At 42.2% G+C, this 23928-nt stretch overlaps 1 protein-coding gene across 4 annotated transcripts in view; it reads right to left on the bottom strand.

The window, feature by feature from the left end:
* Positions 1–23928, bottom strand: part of FAM168A (family with sequence similarity 168, member A) — a 187314-nt gene that overhangs the window by 90850 nt on the left and 72536 nt on the right. For 3 of the 4 annotated variants that reach the window (XM_010576636.1, XM_010576635.1, XM_010576637.1), the window contains one exon: positions 7356–7443. In XM_010576636.1, coding sequence (XP_010574938.1) covers positions 7356–7425 — 70 coding nt within the window. In that variant the 5' untranslated portion in view covers positions 7426–7443. Of the gene's footprint in view, positions 1–7355; positions 7444–23928 lie in introns of those variants that run through there. The other variant, XM_010576639.1, reaches the window with a different exon arrangement.

The raw sequence follows: 23928 nt of genomic DNA on the forward strand, positions 1-23928 counted from the left end.
TATCACAAAATCTTGTAACTATAACTGCATGCGTGCATTATACTGTGAATTAAAATTACATTAGTGTCATATATCTTTCTCAATGCTCTCAAAAATCCCGCAGAGAGATTGCCACTTGAAGAAGCAGGAAAATCAATTAAACTGGAAAGCAAATGAACCCAGACCTTGCAGACAGCATAAAAAAGGTTGATGAGTGACACAGGGAGACACCCCGCTTTTCCACATACAAATGATAAAGCTCTTAGCCAGGACTTCTCCTTAAATCATCAGAAATAAGACTATTTTATGCTTTAAAATGAAGACAACACATTCGTTACTTGAGGAAGAACATATTGGGTCTTGCACCAAAATCACAGATGAATTGCAAATGTGATTCAAAGTCTTCCTTGCTTTAGACTACTCCTCTAGTTCTCCAAAATACTTTAGTGAACCTTGTGCAGGATAAAACCTGCCGAGCAGCTATCCTTGAATATTTAATTCACACTCGTGTGCTGCAGAGGCTTACTAAAAGCACCTCTGGGCAGTCTAGGTTAATCCACTTTGGAAATGGAGCTAAACAGAACCCAGCCGCACAAAGACCTTTTACTAAAAGGCGTCAGGTTCCTCCTGGAGAAATGAGTCCAGCTCTCCTGGACATGTGCAGGTGTTTGCCAGCTGGGGCAGGCTGACAGGCTGCAAGAGAGAAGGAAAAATAGCTGGGATGGAGTGCAAGACTCCAGGGAACGAGCAATGCAAGAAGGAGAGGGACCAGAAGAGCAGCAGAGGGGCTTGCCTGATAAACTTTCCCCAAAAGGCAGGGAAGGGGGTGATGAAGGGTGCTACCTCCCAGCCCTCTCCGAGACAAAAAACAAGCAGAGAGGCAGCAGAATATCCGCAGCAGAAACCTGAATGCGTGATGGATACAAATCATGAGCAAAAGAGAAAAAGGAATTGAGTAACAGAGACAAAGGTGATTAGCAGAAGAGACAAGGGAATTCCTGCTGCAGAGACACGGGAAGGCTGGGGGCTCCACCTGACAAACCAGGAAAAGCCCTGGGAGAAGGAATGAGGGTATCCATCACATTCAGATGCTGCCGTTGGGATTCCGAAGCCTTACGTGCAATGGAGGCGGAAGAGCGGGGAGTTCCCAGCCTGTATCTGGTCGAATTTAAGGACGTTAGGCACTGCCTCCTATAAGGATAAACTGTCCCAGAGAGGGTGACCCTGACCCCAAGACACTTCTGGGGAAACCCCTTGAGCGTCGCAGGTTGGAGATGAGGACCCTGCTGTAGCAGCACACCTGGAGAAGCGAACTCCTTATAGACCTGTAGCAGTGGGGCTGCTCGTGGCTAATCGACTATCAACAGGACAAGTGTATTAGATATCAGAACTCTAAAATGCACGGGTTTTATTTATCAAAACCAGAGGATTAGGCCATCTGAATACTGCCACCCAACAAAAGCTTCTTGATGACAGTAGCTCACATTTGTACTTGGTGGTCTACTCGTTCCTGAAAGAAACAAAGACTCGGTTGTCTTCTCTACACCCTTTGTGAGGTTGGCACCCTCCTTCTTGAGGTCTCCTTGCCGTTGTTTCTGCCACACTGTCTTCGGCTGCCACCAAGCTGCATATCCCTGACTCTTTCCTGAGCAAGACCAAAGAGGTGGGAGGATCACTGACCTACGTGGCTTTGGACCAAGCATCCTCACTAGTTCAAGCAACCTTGATCTGATGGCCTTGAGGACAGACTGCAGTGACGGGCATGGGCTGCAGGGATTAGGTGAGAGCTGAAAACCTTGTGTTTTGAGAAATGACCGGTCCAGCTGGCCTTCAGTGGGCAAGATGTCCATGTTCTACATGTGGTGGGAGTATCAGCCTAGAAAAAGCGTTACCATCCTTCCTTGCCCCACACCTCTAAAGATACATTTGCCTTTCCCTTCCCACCCAAGAGCCAGGCACATAACCTGGTCAAGACAGAATCTCTTTAAAATGGATTTCACCAGTTTAGATGACCTGCAGTAAATAATTCAGACACAAACCCCAGGGATGGGACTCAAGACCAAACACAAACTACTTTGTGTAGATGTCTACATCTGAGTCAGCCGTCAACACACCTTTTAATATCAGAGAGAAACGAGTACCTCTAGGACACAACCCAATGGCTCATAAAGTAAAACAGACCACATGGGAGATGCTCTTTTCTTGTCCCTTACCATTAAAGCAGTTCAGGGGATCACTCACATCCACACTGCAGGTACCTAAAACTGGGCAAAACAATTCTGAATCTGGGTGACCAGGAGAGACCCCAGGCAGGGTGAAATGGTGTGTGCCTGAGATACAAAAGTACTGGCACTTCCACAGCAGGGATTTAGGACTAGTACAAGGAGTTTGAAATAAAAGTGTGAATTTTTGTCAGAGAGCAAGTGGAGGGGTGGATGTGGGAAAAGGTGGAGTTGAACAACCATCTGTAAGAATATCACCAGTAATCTGCGGGCAAAGAAGGAACAGAAGAGAATATATCCATATCGTTTAGTGATTTTTCTGAATGGATAAAGAGTGAGAAACTAGAAAAGTAGATCCTTTCCTGTTTCTTTTAAAATTTCAGATGATCAACTGAATAAAAGCATTTTTCCTTTACCTTCAATAATTGTGAGGGGGAACAGAAATATTGCTTCATGGCACATAGAGCCTGAACAGAGCTCTTTGTCAAAAGCAAACCAAGGGCTTCCATCAGCAAAACTTGAGCTGGAGGATGTCTCTTCTGAGCATGGAAGCTCCCAAGCAGGTTGCTGCTGCAGCAGGACCTGGGAAGTGTCATGCACTAGAGCAGTGTGACACAAACTCCTTGGAGACTTACTAAGCAGCTTCACACCTTGGGGCTCTTAGATTTTATTACCATTTATTATTTAGTAATAACTACGACGAATACAGTCAGTCTACCGAAGGTTCATGAGTCACAGCATCTTATCAGCATATTAATCAGCTTCTGGTAGGGAAAATTATAATAGTGTGAGCTATAACAAACACTTTTATAGTTTCACGCTTGAAGTCAAACAAGCTACAGGGGAGACTGATTCTTCATCCCTGATTCCACACCAACAAGCTAATCTATTTGCTGCAGGACTGGTGCCTTAGCAAAACTGGATGCAAGAAAACAGGAAGGATAATGTGCCAAAGGAAAACCAGGCAGTTCAGCAGCTCACATTTGGGGCAGGTAAAGTGAATTCTACCAACAATAAAAAAATCAAACGACAGTCCTTAAACACATTTTAAAGTTAACCTCAATTAAAATGACAGCTTACGTGAAGATCCAAGTTAATTACAGGCTGTTTTAATTAAATAGTAAACAACACGCAAACACTGTTTGCTGCTGATGTTCTAAAATACATTGAGTTAGCAAAGTGGAAGCAGTCACCAGCCGAGCACGAGGAACCAGGACTTGCTGGAGCACAAACCTGGCGCTGGACAGACGTGGCTCCATCTGCAGCACGAATATTCTCTCCATGTCACCTTAGCTCAGCAAAACAACCAGCTCATTCAACAAGCGAGAAAGCATTGCTAGCAGAAAACGCACGCAAGGCTTATTCTACTCTTTCAGTTTAGGAAGGAAAATGGGAAGAAGGTTGCAATTCAACAAATCTGGGTGTCTTAAGGACCCCCAAAAATGAGACATACTAACTACATGAGAAACCACCTTTGCTTAATAAATCTATTAGTTCAAATATGGGGGATGTTTCGATAAACATTTCTCTTACAAATTTAACACTTCTGACTTTGTTTCACCTAATAACTCTATTTTAAAACTTCCTTTTTTAAACTTAATTATAATTTCCCATAAAAATTCATCTAATTCAGACCACACTTTAAAAATCATTTAGGAAATAACTGACCTTCACACTTTCTTTAAGGAAGATCAAAATGGAAAAATTAAGGATCTGAATAAATGTATGGTACATCAAGCACTTGAGTATGTGCCAAGGATTTCCCATTCTCCCTAACACGAGCAGCCAATTTGGTACAAAATTTTTATTTACCTTGAAATGGACTTCCCTCCCTAGCCCACCAGGTATGGAAAACAACAAAGAAGTGAGAATGAGAAGAAAATCAGATTAAAACTAATTCTTTCAACCAAAAGCAATCTATTCTATATAAAGGATTTACATTTAGCACTAAAAAACCACAAGAACGTAAAATTCAACCTGCCAGTATCCTGATTACCAACCTAGTTTTCTTTCCGCATCTATCCCACCTGAGTTTTATTCCACAAGGTTAGAAATGAATGGTTTATGAATGATCTTTAAAGACAAAAATTTAAGTAATACACATGCTGTACTACATTTGGGGTAAAAAACCCTGAACTCTAAAGCCTAGGTCTAACAACCTTTACCTCAACTTTATTACACTGCAGGGTTTTTTTATTTCTCTTTCTTGCCTAATATAAAGCTTGGCATTATTTTTTTCAGTGTCTTCAACTACTGCAAAAAGATGGGATTAAAAAACCCCACATTACATTTTATACTGTATGAATTCTATATTGTATCCCAAATTAGATCTCAAATCAAAATTTGGGGACAGATGTCGTACAATCTGTCTCATGAAGTGATTGTGAGAATGGTTTGTTGACATGCTATTTCAAATTAGGGGCTCCGAGCAAACTCTTCCATTCAGCTGCCGATCAGGACTGAGACACTCATTAAGCCCCAAAGCTGTAATGAGCTCCAAGGACCATGGAAGGGGTTTGCACAAGCGATGGCCATCAACATCTCCTCCAGATCTACGATGTCATATGCTTTAGCAATTATTTTCAAAGCAATTTGAAAAGGAAGTATCTACAAACTCCATAACTTAATGTTCCTCCTGTGAAAAGTCGATTTTGTTTGTCTCTAAGAGTTTAAATATTCCCCAGAATAGCTTGTGGCTACATTAGAAACTGATACGTAGCTAAATGACGCCAAGTTAAAGCAATGTAAATGAAGTCTAAGCATAGAAAGCAAGAATTAGATAGACAGAGCCTGGCACTTGTAATGCAGGAGACATGGCAGTCTTCTTTTAATAATTGCTGAGACCACCCTCAGGAGTTGCCTGTCTTTGATATATAGAGGAAAGAATTTAAACTTTTTCCCCTTTTTTTGCAATTAAATATTCATTAAATATTCAAACAAATTCATATTTAAAAGGTTTTGTAATACTATTTGCCTAGCAAAGAAAATAGCTCTTCGTTTAAACACTTTTTAACCTATTATCTATTTTGGGACTTCATTGTAAGAATTCAGTCCACTGACTCCTTACCTTACACCTCCACAATAGAAAAACCAAGCACTAATATGAGTCAATTACTGCTTCGGTGTCCTACGTTCAAGCAGCCACTTGCATCTTCCCTTCTTTGCTTTTCTACTGACATAACTAAAGGACCTTGTTACATTGATCTGCCTCCAACTTTTTTCTCCAAAGTCATCCTGCACATCTGCCACTGATTTCTCTTCATTTACCACAGACTCTGGAAGACAAATGTCTGACGTCTGATGGTTTGGGTGAAACCAGTCTCATAGGGGCCACCTCGCCACGATCCCTGCCAGAGCTGGCGCAAGCTGGCCAAGGCAGACAATAGCTTTTTATATTTAAGTGCACAGTATAATCTTCATGGTGATTACCCAGCAGGTTATTTTAGAAGATAATATCCTATTAATGTTGCCATCTGACTTATTCGGAATGCAGTTCATGTAGAATTCATTCATCTAAACCAGAAATCACCCTCTAAAATTCTCCTTCCAGAAAGGTCAAGGTACAAATTCTATACAATCCACACCTCAATATTTATATAAAATCATCTTATCAAGTGCCAGAAGGCAGCTTCTAAAACATTCAGGGTTGTATGAAAGCAGATACAGAAAATCTACATTGAATGGATATTAAGGTGGAGCTTTGAACACCTGCCAAAAAAAAAAAAATAGTAAAGGGATAGAAAAGTAGACTCTTGTCCAAACCATCCTTGTGTTGGAAAGCACAAAATTGCTGTTCTTTCCAGTGCAGGAAAAGAACTGTGCACTTATGAGCTCATTCTGTCACCCAAGCACTGTTGGAGTCTGCAGTCCTCTTACAACGGTGATATTTTTGAAGAGACTATTATTCACAGAGATTTTTTTTTTCCAAGCCTCTAGTGCTTTGACTGTGAGACCAAAGTTCCCCCGAGCTACAGTATCTCCAACAAAGCAGCATGCATAATTTTGATGGGGAAAAAGAAAGGGTGAATAAAAATGGGGCAAAATGCCTTTGAGGAACTCTCTACTCTGATGAGTATCAGACAGATCTCTTTGCAGCAACACAGCCAGCCCTACTGATCTACCAGCTGAAACAGCTACCAAAGTCAATGAGAATATTTTGTAAATGAAGTAGCTAAGAGCATTTGATGTTCATTTCCATTTGCTGGTGACCACTCTCCTCCTCAAAAGCACACTCCCAAGCAATTTCACACGTTGGGTAAAAGTCAAGACATACAACTGGCAATGCAAATATAAAGAAGGAAATCTTAACACAGTATGACACTTAATAGCTAATTACATTCAACAAAATGTTAGAAAAAGGAGTCTTCCAAGGCTGATTTTGTAAGGTGCTTACACAAGATCAGAAGAACAACTGCTGGTAAACATGATCCACAGGGAAAACTACAGATACACCTAAGCTGAGATTTTCTTTTTCCAAAGCACTGTTTCTTTCTGAGCTAAATTCTTTCCATATCAGTACACTTTAGTTCCCTGCTAGTTACATAATTATGGTAAACATATCTCAGTGCCTTTTTCAAGTATTAAAGGTGACATTTTTAGACAACTCAGTTCTAAAGATGGACTTCAAACAGACATCAGACTTGCTGTTCAAAATAAGATTAACTCAATGAAAGCACGACTTGAAAACAAAAAAAATCAGTCAATAATGCAGTTTAAATCACCATCTGTAAGAATAACTGCATGTTCTTCAAATACCAGGCTCTCGCCTGTGGGATCCTCATTTCTACGGCAGGATTATTCCAGCACGTGCACCTGAGTCGTTCAGTTCAGCTCCGGAGGCAAGCCCTCCAGCTCCCAGCTGACTCCCCCAGCAACTTCTTGCCTGTATTGTTTGTCTACAGAAACCCCCTTTTGATCCTATTCTTTAGGATTTCCGGGGCATCCTCTTCTTATGAGTTCAGATCCATTTCTTCTTGCTAACCTTACTGCATTGGCTTTGCTGGAGAGTTTTTCTCCTGCAAGTCACGTTCCCATCTGGCTCCCTGATGGGAACTCTTTCTCCCTTCGTTAAGGGATTAATCACTCATTAATGATCATCTGCTCTCACCACTGAACACAGACATTCACGAAAGAGCCACTGAACACTGCTCCTACCTGTATACGCCATGTTCTTCGGGTTTCCATAGGGAGCCCCAGGTTGGACGGGGCTGTAAACAGGGTTCATGGTGGAAGACGGGGAACTCTGAGGACAAAAGAAAAGGAGAGTTGAGATGACTGCCTTACATTAGCTCCAGAGTCGTCTTCTGCGCAAAGAGTCTTCTGCTACCTGATAGCGTTACCACGTTATAATTCAAGACACAGAGAGCTGCAAAGGAAAGGATTTACAACTAGACGTTACAACCAGGTAGCATATTTAATAATTCAAGTTTTGGATCCCTCAGTTAATTCCCCTAACTTCTTAAGCGCTGCATATTCTGCCTACAAATGTACCTGGAGCAGATTGATCTTACATATCCCTGCCTTCAGGGGGGCTCAGGACTCATGACCCCACTTTTAGCTTGCGATGAACAAAGAGGAGAAGCCACAAATTGAGACAAGGAATTCTCCCCCTTGGAGGAGCTAATAGTTCTTGGGTGACAAAAACAACCACAAAGAAGACCTGACCTTTCAGAAATTAGCAGATAAAAGACCATTTGCTGCTGGCGAGATGGAGAGCAGCAAATATTTGTGAGCTTCTGGCGTGAGCTGACTACAATAACTTCGAGCCTAAGGCTTGGGTCCTGTTCAAGGCTGCGCAGGGCACCCAGTGCCACCCACCGCATCCCACTGCTGTCCCAGACAGGGAGATGCAGTCATAGACCTAACGCAAGCAATGAGATTTTAACAGCCCTTCTGTTTCTCTCTCCAATAAAGATGATGAAGCAGTGCCGGGTTAGCTTCTTGTGAATTTTATTTAGAGGAAAGCAAGTAACTTGGGAATTTGTGTCTACTAACTGTCAGTTAAGCAACTGGCTCAGTTAATTATCTTAATGAAGCACATTCTCAATTCTGATTAATGGGAAAATCAGTCATTAAGCTTTATTAGGCGACGCACTTGTCTCCACAGCTATCTAGTGACAATTTCACACAAGAACCTCAACGATCTTGCTTCAAAATATGGGTTTTTTTAAAATGTATTATTTTACAGTTCATAAATAAAACCGTTCTTTCCAAACAAGTCTCTCATGATGGATGCACAATTTGTTAGATCATTAACTCCTTCCGCTTTACCTCAAGATAGTAAACAAGTCAAATGTTAAATGTTAGCACCAATTGACTTGACAACAATTACCACTTAATTAATTAGCCTTCCCTCCGCCCCCAAGTTAGCACAGAAGGAGCAATTCTCCAAGCAAAGGAAATCACGGTTATAAAGCGAACTGGAAGAGAAGGCTACACAGAGACACGTATTTACACCAGCGGCTTCAGTAACGCACGATGGAGCTCTTAAGAAGAACAACGGGAAAATCAATGCAAAACTTTACATCCGTGAGACATTAGCGCTGGGGATTTACATTCAAGCATAAGGGTTTTATGGCCATTTGGTCCTCGTGTCCCCAGGCAGTGCTGCGAGTCTCGGTGAGCCTGCCCCTGGCAAGCAGGCGTTTGCCTTCTGGCTTGAGTTCTCGTTTACAGGAAAAAACTCAACATCATCTATCTCTGAGACAGTGAACACCAGCTTCTGCAAGTGTGGGTTCAAAAGCCTGGCTTTTTGGCTGCCATATGGATCCCGTTCAACACAGGAGACTATTTCGGTGTAGGATGTGGCAGATACAGGACACACTCATACCTATACCTCAAACCGCACAAACGTGCACTTTATGTGTCCACATATGCTATATGATACCTACCTAGCACTACATTAAACATGCATATGAACATGAAATTAAAAAATCATCTACATTCATGAAAACTATCTTTTGTTCTCTAGTGAAAAAGAATGTGTTGATTTAAGCCCAACCACCACATCTCTATCACATGTTATTTATCCAAACAAATCATGGCAGACGAGGCACCAAACTGAAATCCCTCTCCCTGTCCAAAGCATGTAGGACATGTTTCACCTTACTTTTTCAGTAAGTTGAAAGCATCTGAAAGAAGATGGTTTGACAGTAACAAGGTGGGGAAATGTGCTGCCCAGAAGTGCCAGCATGACCCAACGCATGAGGAGCATCTACTGCTGCTCTAAATGTAAGCCAAAAACCTCCTCCTTTTTACCCAAATGCCTCCATGGGTGACTTTCTTTTTTTGCAATTCAATTCCACCATCACCCTGCAATGCAGATTCCCCATCAATAGTAGGAATAAGGCAAGAAGGTGTTTTGAACTTTTAATGGTTGTAGAATATTCTGACAAGGAAAAGCACTATAAAAATCCAAAGATACATCTACATTAACAAATGCTTTGGTGCAATCAGACATGATCAGACAATCAATACACTTTGTGCTGAGGCTCCTATGGCTACACCCTCTGCGCTTTGAGGGTTTCCTTTGAACTAGATTTAATCTGGTTTTTAGTCTGGTCCCCACCTGACGCATGGTTTGAAGTTGTCTAAAGGACACCACCAGTATGTCCTTTACTGGTATGACCATCACCGTTAGAGACCTGTATGTTCCATGAGAGGTTGGAGGACGTGTGATGGGCAACTGGAGTGAAGCTTCTGAAAGAAATGTGGTCCACACACACCAAAACCACTTTGCATGCAGAAACAACAATGCAATTGGTGGGAGTCACCTTCAAAGTGCAGCACTGCTCTGAATTTGAACACCGGTAATACACGTAGCCTAAGGGTTACTACTAGTACAGGATACTTTAAGTAATAGATGCCACAAACAGGACTTGAGAGAAAAAGGAGGAGAGAGGTGTCATAGAGTTGCAGAGATTTCCTGGCCATAATTAACTGTTAAATCACTAGTAGGACCCCTCAAGTCCAGACAAGAAATGCCCAGTGGGACAGGGAATGTGACAGATATCTATAAAAAAATAAATCACAAATGACCCGGAGAAGGTGGAGAGGCAGCACTCTTTCTTATAACCCAAGCAACTGGAGGCGTTAGAAGAAATAATTGTGTTGTAGGTTCAAAATAAGCAAAGAGGGTGGCTGGTTGCTTTGCTTGCCTCAGCACGTCCCTTGCTGCCAGGACGGTGGGATTTGGAGAGCCTCCCAAGGGACAGAGCAATTCCTCCTCTCCCCCAGACAGCCTTCCAGACAGGCGTTTAGGCAGTGAGGACCTTTCACCATCCAGCCACCCTTGTGTTCCCAGGAGAAAAGTCAATATCCAGGCTCCATTTTAGGTGCCTGGCCACCCAACTAACAGCACGACGCCTGACATCAGACTACGCTCTCAACAAACGTGCCCGTGGTGCTGAATGGTGCTCTTTGCATGGGGAGGAGGGGGCACTGGGAGATCCCTGCAGCAATACTGAAAGGCTGCAAAAAGCCACATCGTATTCATCAGTCGTGCGTGGGCACACGGCTCTTCGTGTTGGCCGTGACAGAGGACCTGTAAGCTGAGGATGTTCTGCAACAGAGCAATGAAGTGATGGGTCCATCTTACGCCCGCCCTGTATTCTCCTTCTCACACACACAGAGCCAGCCACTCACCCAGCTGAGCCTTCCTGCCCAAGAAATAAAGTTTATGAGGGTCCCTCTTCCCTCCAGGTGAATGTGTGTTCCTCCACCCAGGACCACACAGTGACAGCTGGACCTGCCCCTGGGCAAGGATGGAGTCAGGGCTGCATTTATAAAGTGCCTTGTTCAATGCAGTTATTTCATTTGTGCTTTTCTGGGTGTAAAGGGTACAAATAAATCATAATTTGGTGAAAATTACTGCTCATGCCTGGCTTGCATTAGGTGTTGTACCAAACAGTAAAAAGAAACACTCTTATTGAGAAGGATGAAAGAAAATGCTTTTTAGATGAGATAAAGAGATTGTAATCATGTTAGGGGTTTGAGTGTACTGTGAGGAAGAGGTTTGTGCTTCCTCCCCGCTTGGTATGCAGGGTGTTATTTCCAGCCAGCATGAAAGAGTCCATACAAACGGCATTTCAGATGGATGATTTTCTTTCTTTTCAGCCCCTAGTATTAGAGCACATTCAGATGAGCTTCCAATACATTCTGCAAGACAATACCATTCAAAAATACATTTTAAATTCATTACAGGCACTGCATTGTGGCATTCAAAAAGCCACACTGAAATGGGAATAAAACAGGATTAGCAAAATTAAACCTCCTTTGCCACAGTAACTTGCAGCACTTGCTTGTGGCCATATATACACAACAAAAAGACTAATAGAAATGAATTATAAACAGACAAACACAAGTATTTCTCTATTGCACAGAGCTTCCACTGCTTCGTAATCCTCACAACACCGATGCTCGGTTGCTTAGAAGCTGCTGAGACTCCAGCAAGGAGCTGAAGGAGTAACTCCAGCAGGAATGCCATGGGAATAAGCTGCTAGCAAACAGTCTTGGGATACTTTCTGGCTGTAACCTGGTTACATTTTCATCTATTTTATCTTTCCTCTGAAAGTGCATGACATGCTTCCATCACACTAGGAAATTACTTCAGATGAAGGGTAAACAGAACTACAAGAGAGGTCAGGCGTCAGGCGGCCACCACGCCATCAGCAGGCCACCGCGCCAGTCAAATCGAGTTTGCATGGGGGATTTCCAAGCAGCACGAGAAGGCAAATGGAAATGTTTGTGCCGTGCACGCTGAGCTTGAACTTGCTGTGCTGTGAAGCTGCTGCAGAGCTACGCTCGAGTGCTCTCGCCTCGCTGGACCAGAGCTGGGCATCGCTCTCTGCATCGCGCTCTCCTGCTGCCGTCAAGGGAGCGGACTCTGTCCCGCATCCCTGGGACATCGCCTGCTTCATCCTCTTCCTACGGGAGAACTCGAAGCACTCGAGAACCGGCACAGTTACCACCACCACCTTCAAACTGCTACAGGTGCAAGACAACGGGAACATCTTACCCTGCTGTTTTTCTCTATCGTTAGTTTGCTTCGTGCCTTCGAAAACGCCGTGACCAGCTTCGCTGCTTCCCAAAGACATTCACGCCTTCCGTCTTCATACTGGTGGCCATCACTAATTTCTAACACGTAAATAAACTTTAACATGAGTATTTCTATGCACACCTTGGTGGAGCTGGCATCTTACACGCCTCTCCCACCCTGATATACAGCAATATAGGTATTTCCCATTTCTAGCATACAGAGGCAGAGGAAAAGAAGGACGACATTGAAGGAGATTTAAAAAATCCTAAAAGAAAAGAATAAACCCGGCATGCAAGATTTAGGAAGTTTATTAAGTTCTTATTTTCTTTTCAGACTAAGTAAATAAAATCTTTATAAACAGAGTGTTAGTGAGAAATAAATGCATTTTACGGGGTTCTTAAAACAGTGACACTGACAGGTGCATCTTTCAGGTTCTCAAAAAATTAAATAGTAGATCTAAACTTAAGTCCAATTGTAAAGAAAAGAGTAAATAATGCAAATGTGAGCTTTTCTGGATGACAGACACTTCTCCATCTTTCTTCATGTCAGTCCTTCTGTCAAGGTGACCCACCCTTTAACTTCCCATACCGCTTAGGTTGTGATTTGCCTTCATCTTTTGTGAAAATGGGATATAAGTGCTTCTGAGAGAAAATATATGTACCAAAAATTATTTATTTCACATAAGATGGCACAGAACCAAACATGAGAGAGTATGAACAAAGAAAAAAGGCAATGGAAAAAGATACGTTTCTTCCTTGATCTGCACATCACCTCTTTAAATTCATTTTATACAAATCACATGCTAATAGTATTCAGCCAAAGCCTCCCTGAACATGGAAAGACCTCCTGACCTTACACTGCATTCAAATTCCAATAATTTTCTGACAATCTTTCAGTTAAGTCATTTGAAGCTTGACCCTCACTTGGGATCCGCCAAACAATAATTAAATTAACTTCCAATTCATCTGCTAAAGGTTAATTTAGGCAAGCTACAAGGCTATGTCCCACCTTTCCCCCAAAAAACTCTGCTGTGACAGTATGCACGAGCTTGGAGATTCATAACACAACGTGGTTTTCCACAATTAACACCTCCTTTCTAATTTACTCCTTTTTTAGCTACACCGTAACTAAAAGTTGATTGAACGTATCTCACCTGAAGCAAAATATTTAACCTGTTAAAGACCTTATAAAAGAATCAGGTCAAAGTTGACACAATTTTAGTTAATCTTTTATTAATAAAAGTACTTTTTTAAAAATCAATTTAAAGAGGGAAACGAAAGGAAGGCCAGACTCCACAAAAAGTTTAAGGCTTCAATTAGCAGTAAATTATTAATGGTAGCTCCTGTTTGTACAGTATAATGTTCACTTTTACCTCTTCCACTGTACTTCAGCTATACCTTGATGTTTACAGAAATCAATCTAGGGCATCATTCCAGAGCCTGAATATTGCTTTTTTCCTTCCTTTTTTCTCCTCACTTTTCACTTTCAAAGAAAATTTCAGCTCTGCTCCAGCCTTGTTTTACCTAAATAACTGTAAACTCTTTTCCACAAACTCCAGCTCCCCAAAACCCGCAGCACCCTGCTTCACAAACCCATGCAGCTGGAGCAGAAGGGTCATCCTGGTCCTCAAACCATCCTACTGATACATCTATTGATACTCATATTGCCATCTTTATTTCTAAAGCACCCGTGAAGTGGTAGCTAGCAGCAAAAGCTAGGCAAGAAGCTTTTCTTCTATCCTGAGAAAACGCTTGCTATTTCAAAAATTCCACATTTGAAATGCACATTTGATTTCAGGCTTGCTCTCAGTCATGTCCTGGACCCTTTTATTCTGGGAGCGTTTCCAGTGGAAATGAAGATGTGCAGTGAAGCAGCGGTTCAGGAACACTTTAGCAGTCGATGTTACTGCACGCAGGCATGCCTTTGCTGATGTGAACCAGATTTGGGATGGCACGTCTGCATCCCTCAGGGGGTAAAGGCTTGCAGACAGCATCAGTGTCCTCCACGCACAGACCATCTTTAGAGGAAAGATACGCTGCACGGTTTTACTCTCCAGCCAAGTTTTGAATTAGAAGAGCTAGTTTAAATAATATTCCCTCCATTCAAGAGATGGCAACTTTAAGGGAACACATAAAAAGCATGATATAAAAATATCTGAAGCGTAGTCATCGCCTGATGCAATCAAGACGTTCAATGTATGAACACGGATGGCGTTGAAGTCAGCAGTAGAGCTAATGCAGCTGGTGATTAACACCACGTCATTTCTGTATGGTCTTTCATGAGGCTCTGGACGTGACTGAATTGCATTACTCATTAATTACACTGACGATGTATTTTCTTCATAGGTACTTCATGTCACGCACTTTCAGCGATTGGAAGGCGTTTGCATCCGGCTAACTCCAAGGAGTCCCGGGGCTTCGTCAACGAGCCGCTGTCCCCTGCCACAGGGGTGTTACCAGCTCGGACTACGTCAACAGGGGAGCAGAGACGGGAACGGTAGGATGTTAATGACCACCATGGACCAGCGGAACGGTTCGCACCCGATGAGACCCGAGCTGTTCAGCTGAAGCTGACCCTGATGGAGGGAAAGAATTAAACCAACTGGAAATGCTGCAGAGCACGAGATTTCAATGCAGCACTCGACCTACCCAATCTCAAAGACCAGCAAAGGGAAAACAAAAATGAGCTGGATCATTTACAGTCCTACAGCATCTTTCATACAGATCCACCGCCAAACCAGGGCAGTAGCACCCAGCTGTTCGCTGAGGAGACACAGGAGGTTGGCACGGGCTAGCTGGGAGTCACCTAGCCAAGCTCATAAGGAGCCACATTCCCACACCTATTGCCTCCTCTCCAATAAATAACTAAATAAACCCCCACACCTTTCATTTGAGAAAAGTTTGACATCTATAACAGGAACAAGCCCTTGTGTCTTTATTGTATGAAAAATTAAACAGCTAATTTATAAGCACAAAGCAGCTCTTGACTTTGGAATTTGCTGATCTCAGACTGCCCAAAAATAAATGCTGAGGCAGGAAAAATCTTGACCTTTCATTTGCTGAAGTTTATGATCTACTTAAAAGCCAGAGGATCCAAAAAAATTTGGTGATTCAATTATGCTAGATAGCATATTAAAAAATAATAAAGGAAATCCTTGCCCTAGCCTGAGAAAGTGAGAGACAGACAAGGAAGACAGGATCACTTGTTGCACTTGGTGCAACAAGAGGTTGCTCAGTGAGCCTGAACGTGGCATGGCAAAATAGGTATATATCCTATTTTTTTCATTAGGCAGAACTTATAAAAATACCCTTATGGACCTCAGTAAATGAGAAACCAGTTCCCCTGTAAGAAACTTCAGCAATGAGAAAAAAAAATTATGCTAGCACAGCTGATGTTATATTAGCTTGTTTCCAGAGAAGAAAATGTCTGTACGCAGATGAATTCTGCGCTGTAAATTCCTGGCTTTATATCTGCAAGACTGATGGGTTTCACCAGCAGGTAACCAATAAATAAATGTATTTTAAAAAATATCTAATATATCTGTCCCTGTGTGTCCAAAACCATTCTCAGTAGTTTTCAGACGACTTCCTTGATACATTCCTATTAATTTCTTTAACTTGAGGCCTTGCTGACTTTTCCTTTTGAAATGAACCCTGCTGTACTCTTGTATTTAGTGCTCTCATTCTGCCCTCCAACCGAGCCATATCCTCCTCCAGCTGATTATCTCGATTCTTTTATCTTCACAATCCTACTTCATTGTGTTTTGCTGAAAAGACTTCCCAGGACATGCGGTCTGAAGACTCTTCTCTCTGCTCCTTTCTTTCCACGAAAGATGGCTTGGAAGATTCAGGTTGGCCATTAGGAAGAGCCTTTTGACTAGGTGGGTACTGCGTTACTGGACCAGGCTGACCACAGATTTGCTGGAGGTTTTCAGGACTGGTGTAAGCAACGCCATGCTTGACCCAACCTGGGGCTGGTGGGGTTGGACTGGGTGGCCGCAGATGTCCTCTCAACCAGCATTTCATCTCCGGCTCAAAATAGTTTGTGCTGTAACTAATTTCTCTGACTTCCACCTCCCTCCACAGTCTCAGGCTGTAACCTTCTTAGTGTCAGATGTAATCGCTTTCCAAAGACTTTGGATTCTTCCTGATGGCCTCCAGACAGAAGTTTCCTTGGCACTTGGTAGGACACCAGAAATCTTGGAGGGGTGGCGGGGAGAGGGTGGCATTCACACTTTTCCGTTGATGGATATCTATACTGTAGCATATCAGTCAAACAGACAATGTTAAGATGCCCCACAGGACCATGAAAATTTACATACCACATCAGCATGATGCTAAGCAAGCACTAAGTAGCATCTAACTGACATTTTTGATTAACTTTGTGCAGAATTTGACCTACCATAAAATTATTGAGGCTTTGGTTAGAAAATTTCCCTGGATTATAAACATCTATCCTGTAACATCACCCAGTCACTATAAAAAAAGCAAAATAATATTCTTAGTTATCTTTCTTATATGAGACTTCTCTCGAGCTGCTTCAGACATTTCTCACAGTCAACCATTGCTCCTTCTCCTAAGAGAAGCTACACTTTAGCAGCAGACACAAAAACAATATTCATAAAAATCAATTTATGTTACTAATAAATATAAGCTTCCCCTCTTCCAAGCTCTTTCAAAATATTAAATAATCCATCACTACTGCAGCTTCATTTTACAGATGCCGAGAAGCCTGCAGAAGAGCGTTGAGATGATGGGCTCAAGGTAAGCAAGACCATACTGGCAGGACCAAGATTCAGCTCCCGAGCACCAGACTTGCTGCCATCAGTCTATTGTTTTCAATAGAGAAGACTCAAGTATTTAAGCATGTTTCGGAAATGGAGGCTCCCATCTCAAAGAGTTTAAAGCATAATTTAAAAGTGGGATGTGGTCAGCTAGAGAAATACCAGGGTGGAAAAAGAGTTGAAGGCGACACCATTACAGCAAGCTGAGGAGGCAGTCGCTTGCAGACGGCATATCCAAATAACGCCAGCTGCATGAACTCTTGTTTTCATTTCAGGCTACAGTATCACATTTTCTTCTTTTCCACTGGGTCAAACTAAACTGTATTAACCAATTTCTAACAGAAAAATTTCAATACCAGAAAAAGTCATGTTACCCTCAAAGATGTGCTATAATTTACATTTTGCTCCAAAATTTCCAACCACTACCACTAATTACCTTCCTTCGATTTTTGTAATTACTCCCCTCAGTATGGGAGAATCACTTTCCAACCATATCCTGAATATTGAAAACATCACTCCTTCCCACGCACTGCAATAGGATAAAGATCTAAATTTGTTTCTGAGTGGATTACACCGTACAAAGTTGACATACCAGAAATACAATATTCCTGGAATTAGAATCAGATGAAGGCAGAGATGTCCTTTTAATAATAGATGGGTCAGAATCCTCTTGGCTTTATTTGGTCAGCGTTCAAATCCACCGCACTGCAGGTTTTGACTGCGTGATTTATGACTTCCAGCCATGGTTGTTCCTCATTGCCCTCTAATGATCTCCTCCCAGGTCCTGTATTCTGGTCGCAGGCTTTCTTCTCCGGTCAAGACTGGAAACCCAGCGCAAGGTTCAGGAGCAGGGGGATGCTGGAGCCATCCTCCGGCTCCAGCCCCATTCCCCTGGCAGGCAGCACAGCAAATCCTTCCCTGCCCTCTCTTTTCCTTTGCTCATGCCGATGCACGGACAAAGACGGGGTATAGACACTGGGAAAAATGAAGATTAACAGTGCAAATGGAACGGATCAATCCTCTGTAATAGTCTCTTCTTCCTTAAATGTTTTGCAGTCTTTGTTCTAAAACAAAGCTGTACCGGGGAAGACGAAGGAGAGCACAGGCTAAATCTGTTAGCGGAAAGGCAGCTTTGGCAAGAGGTCTGTTTATCATTCTCTTTTTGTAATTTCGTGTTGGCAAGAGGTACTGTATTAACAAGCCCAGGAGACTGAAAGTCTTTCCTACCCATAGGACAGGCAGACGCTGGCATTCGTTCACTCCGTTTGGAAATCAATCTACATGGAAGAAGAACAACAACAGACCCCAGATTTATGCTGGTCTTAGTGCGCCTGGTGCTACTAAGGACCACCAATACCTGGCTAATATACGTGGCAACTTGTTACCACTTGAAAAATAAGTAAAAGAATGCTGTTAGCTTTTTCGGGTGAAAGCTGCCAAGTGACGAACAAACAGAACTTCAGAAAATAAGATACTCACAACAATCACAGGCAGACCTCAGGCAGGGTTTTTACTTCCTAAGGAAATATGGGACAGTCTGGGCTAAAAAAAACAAAGAGGGATGCACACCCAAAGGCAGCGGTGTTGCAATTATTATTACAAGCCATCAAAATAAAGATTATTCAAACTGAAAATATGAAATTAAGTAGTTGATTTAAATTCTAAAGACTTACTTAATCACCTTCAGCTCTCAAACATCGAAGTGGAGTGGGAGACCGGGTGTCCTGCAGCTAGCTCCCCTCCCCTGGCCCACAAAAGCTTTGCACTGCTTTGGCTGAAGGTTGAGCAGCGCTGGTGGGGATCACCGCCCGATCCCAATGTCCCACGCATCTCACCAGCTGCCCAAACCCAACTGCCTCCATGACCAAACTGTGCTGTGCTCCTGGGCGGCTGCGGGTGCATGAAGGAGCCGACCTTCAGCATCCTCCCTCCCTACCAGGAATGCCTACCTCCTTCTGTACATATGCCCTACTGCTCTAGTACGTATCCAACTCACACCATGTCCGAATTCTTTACTACTTGCTATTTCTTCTATTGACTCTGAGCCTAAGCCTCTATGGGTGGATGCTGCAAAAATATGAGGAAAAACAACATATAACCAGCGTAAGAGAAAGAAAGTTTGCATCAGATGACTTATCAATCACTTGAAATTTTTAAATGAAGGCTACATATGTTTATAAAGCTGTACTAAGTCTCAAACACAAATTAAACATTCAATACAGGAATTACCAAAGGTTAGTAGCAGACACTATACAAGAGACAGGAGACCAAGATCTGTGAATGTATGATATGACTCTATAATGCATGCAATATGCAGTCAATTAGCATATTTGTTTCATAATCACTGTAAAAACCAAAAATCTTTCAGCCTGCCATTACAGAGGATTTTGCAGTGCTTTTATTCACCTAAACACTCATTCAGGTTTCCAGTGAATATACCCAGCCCAGGAGGCCAAAACCAGGAATGCTTTTGCAGCACACACAAAGAAAAGGGCTGAAAGGCCACAGCAAGTCAACAATTAAGACTTTTCATAGATTTCCGGACTTTCCTTCCCAAACTAAAGAGTGAGAAGAGATTCAATGAAGTTTGAAGGAGCTTACAGCTTGCAGTTTATATCAGAAAAAAAGAATTGCTAAATCCCCAGCCGATGATTCAGGCTGGCCAGACAACCCAGCTTTGCTTTCTTGTTTTCCATCCGGGGGGGGCAGGGGATAAGGCCAGTTTGGGGATTGAATGGCACAGCAGAAACTAAAAGCAGAGCAGTCATTCCCTTCTTCCTTAAAATAACAGTGTATGCTGACATTAAAAAACAACTGAAAAAGTCTTCGAGGTCTCTCGGAAATGTTTAAAAGGAAAAGCTTACTCTGAAGCAGCTAAGCAAATATTGGTCTTCACACGTGAACATTTCTATTCACCTCAAATTGATTTCTCCTGCGTGTGAGGTCAAGGATATGTGGAGTCATTTGAACAACCAGGGCTTCAGCATCCGTGTGTAGGGAAAAAAAAAAAAATCCTAGTGTTTTGTTTAAAATATTAACAATGTGATACTCACGTGAATCCAATACGAGACAATGCTCTCGGTATCTAAGAGTGAAGTAGGATTTCCAGTCGCAACTACCGATATTTTTGATAAAAGCAATACGAAAAAAACTAACACATTCAATTGTCGAGGATATTACACAATGTTAAAACTCAAGAGGGCATCCAGCAATGATATGATTAGTTTAATTCACTAATCTGTCATTCATATTTGTTTTGGCTTGAAGGATGCCGGAGCCTCCACACTGAGACCTACAATGCCTTTCAACATAGTAGTGATAAAAATCTTATTTTCTATCAATCAGTGTCCCTTTGATGCTAAAAAAAAGAATGTCTAAAAGTTTCCATTTGCCACAAAATGCCTTTATTTCATGTTAATCCCTATTGTAAGAAATCAATTTTGCAATTTAACAGATTCAGTGAATTTCTGTTTTTTAAATATCATCTACAGTCAACAGGTTATCCCATATCTTACACACATGCTGCCACCACAACTTGGAACATCTCTACAAGATCTGTTTCATTGTCAGCTTGCCTAAGCTTTCTGCATTTTTAATATCATTTCAGTAGTATTACAGGTACAAAGGTGAAAGTTTAACTGAAAACAGAATGTATAATCTCCGTGTAATGGCCTTCTACAAAATACACTGAAATTAAACTTTAGCATCTACCTATGTCTTCACACCATAAATAACCTAGCAGAAGTAGGACACCAAAACATACACTTGCTGCTGCCTTATACCAAAGCCAACACGAAATCAAGCGCTTGTGCATGTCCAAATAAATAGTCAGGGGGGTATTACCTATGACCAATAATTTAATTAGTCTTAGAATTCAGTGCTGCAGCTATTTTACAACACACTTAGGTGTAGGCTTAAACCCAGGTGAGTTTAAGCACACAGAGATGTCTGTAGCCTCACAGCTTTACATTATAAACTCTACAGAGCAAAGTCTTTTGTATATTCTGCAAAGATCCTCGCATATGTTAGACAGTGATTACATGATTTACAGAGGCACACCCCTTATTTATGCATTTTGAAAAAGAAAAAGAAAAAAAAATCAGGCCTTTCATTTGCAACCAATTTGTGACACATTTATTTTCATGCTGATAAGCATCATCTCTGTACATAATAACCTTTTTGCCATCATTCTTCATAACAATTCAATTCATATCTTAAATTAACTCTATCAATCATACAACAGGTGCACACCACCTACTCAAGAGATTTCCTTTCTCCAAATTTTTCTCTACTCTGACAATGCCCAAATTGATATTACCTGTGATGAAAAACACAGCCTGGTAGGGGACTAATTTTGGTAAGATTCACTCTAGTTTTAAATGAATTCACAGGTTTGTTTTTACATGCTTGGAAAATAAGCTCAATATTCCCAGGCAGTGTTTTGTGAAATATTGGATGGCATGGTTTTTTTCTTAAGAAAGAACAGGAATCGAGTTCCTGGTTTCAGTTCAAAGATTAATTCAGTTTTAAGAGACAATTTCAACAGCAAGGAAGAACGATGCCTGGAAAGCTAACAGGGAACTGGGATCTAGAAAGAATCAAATATATAATAAGCATAGCAAAATCCCCTGCAGCCCAGAAGGCAGCACACCCCATTAGTAAGACAGAAACCAGGCTGGATGTGCATCCTCTGGAAGACCAGTCCTAAGACGCTCGACAATGTGACCGGCACAGAAAACAGAGGGAGAGCACAGGGCAGGACCTAAGTGATCTTCACATGGATTGCCAGGCAACACAGGCAAAAAAAAATGTCCTTGATGGAAAGAAGAGGAGGGCAAATTGTGAGAGTAATCATGACCTCTACGATCTGGAGAGCCTGGGAATATACACTTCATAAAGAACGAGCATTACACAGCAAGACACTTCCCCAAGGTCCCCCCTTTCTTTCTTTCTTTTTTTTCCCCCCAAATAGACTTCCTTCAATAACTATTCCTTTTCAATTCATAATATACACTTAGGTATTATATTTAAATATAAGTTTTATATTTAAATTTCTTTACATATATGAATTAATTTAAACAGAATGGTGCATGTGTGGAGAAGTCAGAGCAGAGTGCATGACACCTCATGAAGTATCTCAATATAAATTTCCTGGGCACAGGGGTCCCTGCATTACTGGGGCCATGCTTCCCCCGCCAGCACCCTTCAATGTGCAAAATGATCCCAGTCCAATTACAGAGGAAGATGCACAACATACGGAGAGGAAGATGCACTTTGCACCCCTCCATTTTCTCCAGAAATAATAAAGCAATAGTGCCTAGATTTAGATATCTGCACAATAGTGTCAGACTTTTCCCTCTAATGTGGCTGAAGGCTACAAAAATGTAATTAGAAAGCTTTCTAGGAGTGGCACTTTAATTTCACCCTTAGGCAATCTGTTTGCCACAGGCAAGCAATTAAGTGAATGTGTACCTTCAGCGTTTAAGCCCTTTGCAGAAGCAGCCCAGGTTTCCCCCAGCTAGCACTATTAGTTTTCAAATTAACATGAGACCACGCTGAGCGCATACAAAACCGCAGGTATTTTAGACCTGCGTGCCGCATGGATGAGTAGAGCCTTTTTCACCTCTTGGCAAAGCTGCCATTGATGCTCACTGGTCTCACATCCCTTCTTTGTTCAGATCAGCCTACACAGAAAGCATCCGTAAAAAGATGAAGCATGTGCCTGCACCTCTACTGGCTTTTTTATCTGATGCAAAATACTTGTTACTGGCTGAAAGAGAAAGAAAGGTATGATACTGAAGAACAGGAATGACAGTTTTTGAAGGATTTTATTCTGCAGAGAGAGGTGAAACCTCCAAGCATTTGCACTGGAGAACACCAAATCTTGGCAGAGGCAAAACATCTGTCAAGGCAGCCCTGTAGAAGGACCAGAGCAGAATATCAGGTGGCCAATGTCACTGAACTCTGCTCCTTCTCATCCCTTCCAGCAGCACCAGCTCCATAGCTACGCTCCCGAGCTCTTGCTATCGGCTGACCCAGGACTTGTAATCTCCTTCTGCTGGAGTGTGTTTGATACAAATGCTAATCCTCCTGATCTGCAATTCACTGTTGCCATCTGATTTTGAAAATCTTCTGCAGACATTGGAGGGGGGGAAACAGAAAACTGAACACGAGAGAGAACTGCTAAGTCTGTGCTGCCAGTTACTGGCAATTAAGAGGCAAGCAAAAATACTCATCAGCCCCTGTATCATCTTGCAAATCTGAGTCAACATCATTGACAAAGTCAGCTTCCCATGCCTCTTCGCCTTTCTGCATCACGTTGTGTCCAGCCTGCTTGTCTCCATCTCATGGCTATTGAATACTCTGCGTGAAATGAGTTAATGATTTCAGTCTAGATCATAGTAAGTGGACATTCACATCCACAATGGGCAGTAATTGCCCCATTACTGGCTGTTAACAGGAGATCACACATACAATCAAACGACCCACCGACTGAGCCACAGCTGCCCATGCAGGGAGAAAACTGCCACGATCCTGCCCCAACTCTGTGCGACATGAAGAGCGCTTCGTAGCTTCAAGGTCTGTAGATCAGGCACTGCTCACCATTAAATTCACCCTGCCCTCAACATAAGTGCATACAAATTGCAAAATAACGTTCAGCCCTGATGGAGCTTCCTTCCTGCAGCGTGGACCACAGTTGACACAGCAACCTTCACAAGCATCGTGATGGACTCCAACAGACGACAGTCCGTGCACGTAGCTCATGAGGAACTTTCCTCCACAGGTGCTATGTGGAGGAGGAGAGTCTCCCTAGAGGTCTAGAACAACCAAAATAGCACACTTTAAGTTCCATATCTATCATTTGTATTATTAAAATGTCAGGTAAGGGCTTCGCGACAGTCTAATGG

Source organism: Haliaeetus leucocephalus, unplaced genomic scaffold (assembly GCF_000737465.1).
Source record: "Haliaeetus leucocephalus isolate CR32 unplaced genomic scaffold, Haliaeetus_leucocephalus-4.0 Scaffold536, whole genome shotgun sequence".
Classification (NCBI taxonomy): domain Eukaryota; kingdom Metazoa; phylum Chordata; class Aves; order Accipitriformes; family Accipitridae; genus Haliaeetus; species Haliaeetus leucocephalus.